This window comes from Falco peregrinus, chromosome 8 (genome assembly GCF_023634155.1).
Source record: "Falco peregrinus isolate bFalPer1 chromosome 8, bFalPer1.pri, whole genome shotgun sequence".
NCBI lineage: Eukaryota > Metazoa > Chordata > Aves > Falconiformes > Falconidae > Falco > Falco peregrinus.
Genome location: NC_073728.1, coordinates 42624615 through 42629545, shown reverse-complemented (window position 1 = coordinate 42629545; position 4931 = coordinate 42624615). Strand labels below are relative to the sequence as shown.

General features: G+C 57.8%; 1 protein-coding gene across 1 annotated transcript; it reads left to right on the top strand.

The window, feature by feature from the left end:
- Positions 1 to 2700: 2700 nt before the first annotated feature.
- On the top strand, positions 2701 to 3497 carry RPRM (reprimo, TP53 dependent G2 arrest mediator homolog). Its single transcript, XM_055812820.1, has one exon. The coding sequence runs from the start codon at positions 2874 to 2876 to the stop codon at positions 3207 to 3209; it is 336 nt and encodes a 111-aa protein (XP_055668795.1). The 5' UTR covers positions 2701 to 2873; the 3' UTR covers positions 3210 to 3497.
- The last annotated feature ends 1434 nt before the right edge of the window (positions 3498 to 4931 follow it).

Genomic DNA, 4931 nt, shown 5'->3' with positions numbered 1-4931 from the left:
ATCTGCATGTTGTCACCAGGTACACAGAGACTGCATTCTCCAGAATTTCTCTCTTTTGTACCTTTTGACACAACCACTACCATTATGCTGAGATGTCCCGGTCCGGTCTCTAAGATGGGTCTAACGCTGCTGCTGCTGCTGCTGCTGCTGCCTCAGGGCACTGTGAGGATCACTTGTTAGAAAACTTTTCCAAAGCACTTCAAGTTTAGGCTTTGCAAATGATTAATCTGCAGAAAACTTGCTAGCGATCCACAGAGCACAAGTGGGTGCACAGACCCAGCTCTCCTTACTCTCAGCCACTGGCTTTTCATAGCTGAGAGGGTATGCAGGCCATCCCCGACACAACTTAGGGACGGGATCCCTTCTCCTGACATAACTCAGGGATGCGATCCATTTTCCTAACTGCTGCTGAGAGGTGCCAAGAGCTGGTGAGCACAGAGGAGCACGGCGGGCAGACCCCGACCATGCGCCTGCCGCCCCCACCAGCTGCTTTGCACAGCAAGTTGGGAAAGCAGAGAAACCCCGAGCTGCAAAAAAGGAGTCATGCGGAGTTTGAACATCTCTTCCAGCATTTTCCTCTGGCTAAAATAACTGCCAGCACTCCCATTGCTAATTAGAATTAATACTATCTTCTTCCTCCAACAGTAAAAACAAAATGTTCCCATCATGTCCCATCTGATAAGGCAGCAGAGCTCACCCAGCACGGCCTTGTAGGTGGGCTGCTCTCGGTAGAAGAGCTGGGCTCCTCAGGGAGGGGACCCCGCACAGGCACTGCCACCCCTAAAACCCTGTGCCAAAGGAACGGGCTGCATCGAGACCAGGACATGGGTAACAGGTTTCATCTGGGCTCTGGACGACTGCGTCAGTTAACAAAACGGCCACCCCCGCTAAGGCAGATTAGCTCAAGGGGTTCAGAAAACATTGTTTCTCCATGCCTGGCCTTGACCTCCCTGCTAGTTTCATCCCATGAGGACCAGCCTTGGATGGTGTAAGGAGCCGTGTGGCTGTCGCAGCCCACCCTGCCATGGGCAGTGCTTGCTCGCAGCCCCCCGGCAGGCCCCTGCACACCGACTCCTCTGCCTGTTTACGATAATTAAATCTCCGCTCAAGCAAAGAGAGGGCCGGGTTAACAACGGCAGCAACCGCCTGCTGCCTGCAGCTCCCAGCTGTGCCTGCATTCGCATCCTCTGCTCGGAAATACCCCCAGCCATCACCGCCGGGTTGGCGGTACGGGACTGCCTGTCCTGCCCATCACCACCCGGTGGCCAGCGGCATGGGCAGACCCACACCCAAACCAGAGCCCCGGGTGTCGGGAGCTGCTGCCACCCCCCACTTAGCCCCCAACCCCCAAACTGGAGATGGGGAAAGCGGTCCCACTAGCAGCATCAGGGCTGGACCCACCCCTAAATGGGGGGCACGAAGCCCCAGCCACCCCCAGGTGCTTGGGTGCCTCTGGGGAAGCAGCGTTGGTACCCAGGGTTCTCAGGTGCACCCCCAGGGCGGGGCAGTGGGGTGCAGAGGTGCACAACGCGCGGACCCCTGTGCACCTGCCGCTGAGTGCGTCCCCAGAGTCACACTGGGTTGTCGCCGCTCCTGTTGTCACCTCTCCTGGCACTGTGGCCTCCAGCCACATACAGGAGGCACGGCTCCGAAAAAACCCTTGGGGCCATGCAGCGGCTGAACCTTCGATTAAAACAGACCGGGGGCGGGGTGAGGGCCCGGTGTTTGAGGAGGGTAAGGTTCAACCAACTGAGCCCACACATCCCCCAAGGGCTGGTCTGGCTCCTTCTACAGCCCCAGGGACCGGCACTGCACACACACCCCCGCAGAAACCTCCTCCTCTCCCCCCAAAAACACTCCCAAAACCCCACTCTCTGGAAGCCCACACCCAAGAACTTGCTCCTTTTAAAAAACAACAAACAACCCACTCCTGCAAAATCCCACTTGGAAAATCCTGCTCCCTCAAAATCTGGAACACTGTTTCCCTAAAAACACTCCCCAAACTCCACTTTTTAGAAAGGCGCCCCCCAGAGCTTGCTGCCTTAGAAAATGCCCATCCCTGAACCCCATTTCCCCAAAGCCACTGGCAAAATACCTGCTCCCCAAAAGCCATTGGCAAAAGTCCCCCTCCTCAAAACCCACCCCAAAGCCCACTGGCAAAAATCCTGCTCCCCAAAAAAACAACTCCAAAACCCACTGGAAAAAATCCTGCTCCCCAAAACCTACTGGTAAATGTCCTGATCCCCAAAGTCCACTGGCAGAAATCCTAGTCCCCAAAACCTGCTGGCGAAAATCCCGCTCCCCAAAAGCCACTGGAAAAATTCCTGCTCCCCAAAGCCCACTGGCAGAAATCCTGCCCCCCCAACTGACTCCAAAACCCACTGGAAAAAATCCTGCTCCCCAAAAACCTACTGGTAAATGTTCTGCTCCTCAAAACCCACCCCAAAACCCACTGGCAAAAATCCTGCTCCCCCCAAAACCCACCCCAAAACCCAGGAGCAGAAATCCCGCTCCCCAAAACCCACTGGCAAGCGTTCTGCTCCCCCCCAACCCCCCCTCAACGCCCCCCGGCAACAGCCCCGCTCCCCACGGCCCCCCCCCAGCGCCCACCCCCAGCCACCTCCCCATCGCCTCCCACCCCCGCTCACGAAATCCCCCCGCCCAGCCCCCCGCCCCTCAGCCCCGCTCCCCTCCCGGGCGCGGCGGGGCGGAGCGCAGCGCGGAGCGGCGGGCGGAGCGGGGCAGCGCGGAGCCTCCGCCGGCGCGGGGCAGCGCGGCACGGCGCGGGCACGGCGCGGGCACGGCGGGGCTCGGCACGGCACGGCCCGGCCCGCCTGCATGCGGCGGCGGCGGCGGCGGGGCGGCCGGGCGGGATGAACGGCTCGGCGGCGGGCGGCGGCACGGCGGCGGCGGGGCTGCTGGCGGGCACCGGGAGCGCGGCGCTGGAGCTGGAGCGGGCGCTGCGCTGCTGCACCGCCGCCTCCGTGGTGACCGACGGCGGGGCGGCGGCGGCGGCGGACGAGCGGAGCCTGTACATCATGCGGGTGGTGCAGATCGCCGTCATGTGCGTCCTGGCCCTCACCGTCGTCTTCGGCATCTTCTTCCTTGGCTGCAACCTCCTCATCAAGTCCGAGGGGATGATCAACTTTCTGGTTAAGGACCGGCGGCCGTCCAAGGAGGTGGAGGCGGTGGTGGTGGGGCCCTACTGACGGCCGGGCCCCCGCCGCCCCCCGCCCCGCCGCCGGGGGAAGCCGTCCGGCGCCCTCCGCCCCCGCGCTGCCTGCACGACGGCCGTCCCTCCTTCGGACAGACTGGGTGTCGGTTTGGTGCTTCGGGTTGGTGTTTTTTTTTATTTTTTTTTTTTTCCCTCCGAACCCCGCGATCCCGGAGGCCGGTGAGGCGTGCGGGGGTGCCCGGCGTGTGCAGCTCCCCGCCCCCGCCCCGGAGCCGCCGTCCCGACCCGCGGGGTGCCCGAAGTAAAACGTGCTCTAATGGCAACAGGTCTGGGACTTCTTACTCCGCTCGCGTTAATTCAGCGCCTCCCGCCTGCCGGTGCTGGGGTGCCGGGGCGGGGAGCGGGGAGGCGAATCCGCGGGGCTCAGGGTGAAGCAAACGCCCCGCGGACCGTCCATGCAGGTTTTTGCCTTGTAACTGGGTTAAAACTTCTGGTTTAGACCGCTGTCCCAGCCCCCCTCCCCCGGCTGCAGGGTGAGCGCGGTACCCTCTCCCCTGCGCACACCGGTACCCGACGGGATGCGCCTGGAGGGATGCGCCGGGTGGGTGCGCCGGGTGGGGGGTGGGATGCGCCCGGGACCCCGCTCCTGCCCCGTGGGCTCCAGCTTTGGCCGGGGAAATAACCCAGGACACCCCGGTTGTATCCCCCTCTGTCCGAGTTTGACTGGAAAACCACTCTACCTACTTTTTATTAACCCAACTCCAACAGGTGACTCCTTACATTTAAGGCTGGGAGAAATTTATACTTGCACAGGAATTTATTTTAATTTTTTGTTCATCCATTTCCTCTGTAGGGATAACAAAGCATCTTTCTATGTGAGGTTTGTGTAGCTGTTTATCATATCCCCGGGGGCTTGCACTCATTGCTAGTGATAAATCAATATATCTACATCGGCTGTAGGAGCAGAACCGCAGAAACACCTGCCAGGGACCACAGCAGTGGGATGGGGGCAAAAAGGCTAAAGCAACCTGCCTGTGAGCAAATCTCTCTCATGACACCCAAAATCCTGCAGTAAGACTGTTAATTGTCAGTATTTTTAATGCTGGTAAGAATCAGAAAGTTTCCCCAATCAGCCATGCAGATTTCAGACTGCTTGGTTTTCCCTCGGTTTATCCTGAGTGGTGTGAAGATGGCCAAGGCACCGAGTCACTGTAGATAGATATCATTAGGAGACGTTATCAGGAGATTCCATTGTGATAGACAAGGTGAAACTCATTCACAAAACACACCTGAGCTAGAAGGGGGTGAAATAAAGCTGGAGTCTGACACAACCACCTGATTGCAGATAAACTTTTGGTAGAAAATGAGACAAAAATCAAGAGTGTCTCAATGTAGTCAGGTTCCCTCCGAGGAGCAGAAGTCTCAGCCATGTACTTGCTTTTACAGCTACATTTAAGGGGAAGACAAAGATCTGCCTGTTCTCTGGGAAACAAGTGTGCCATGGACTTTGTCATTACATCAAAATAAATGTTACAAAGCCACCTATCAACTGAAACATTGGTGACAAATTTAACCAAAACTCTCCCCCTTTCTTTACCCCTTAGAGCTGTAGAAACATTAGATAAAGCAGAATTTGAAGATCGTACAGTAAGAGGGGAAAGTCCTAATATAGATGTTTCAGTCATTACAAAGCATTTCCAACTTTTTAATTTGCTTCACTTCACGGTGTTGCAGATAACACAATCGTTCCCGTAAT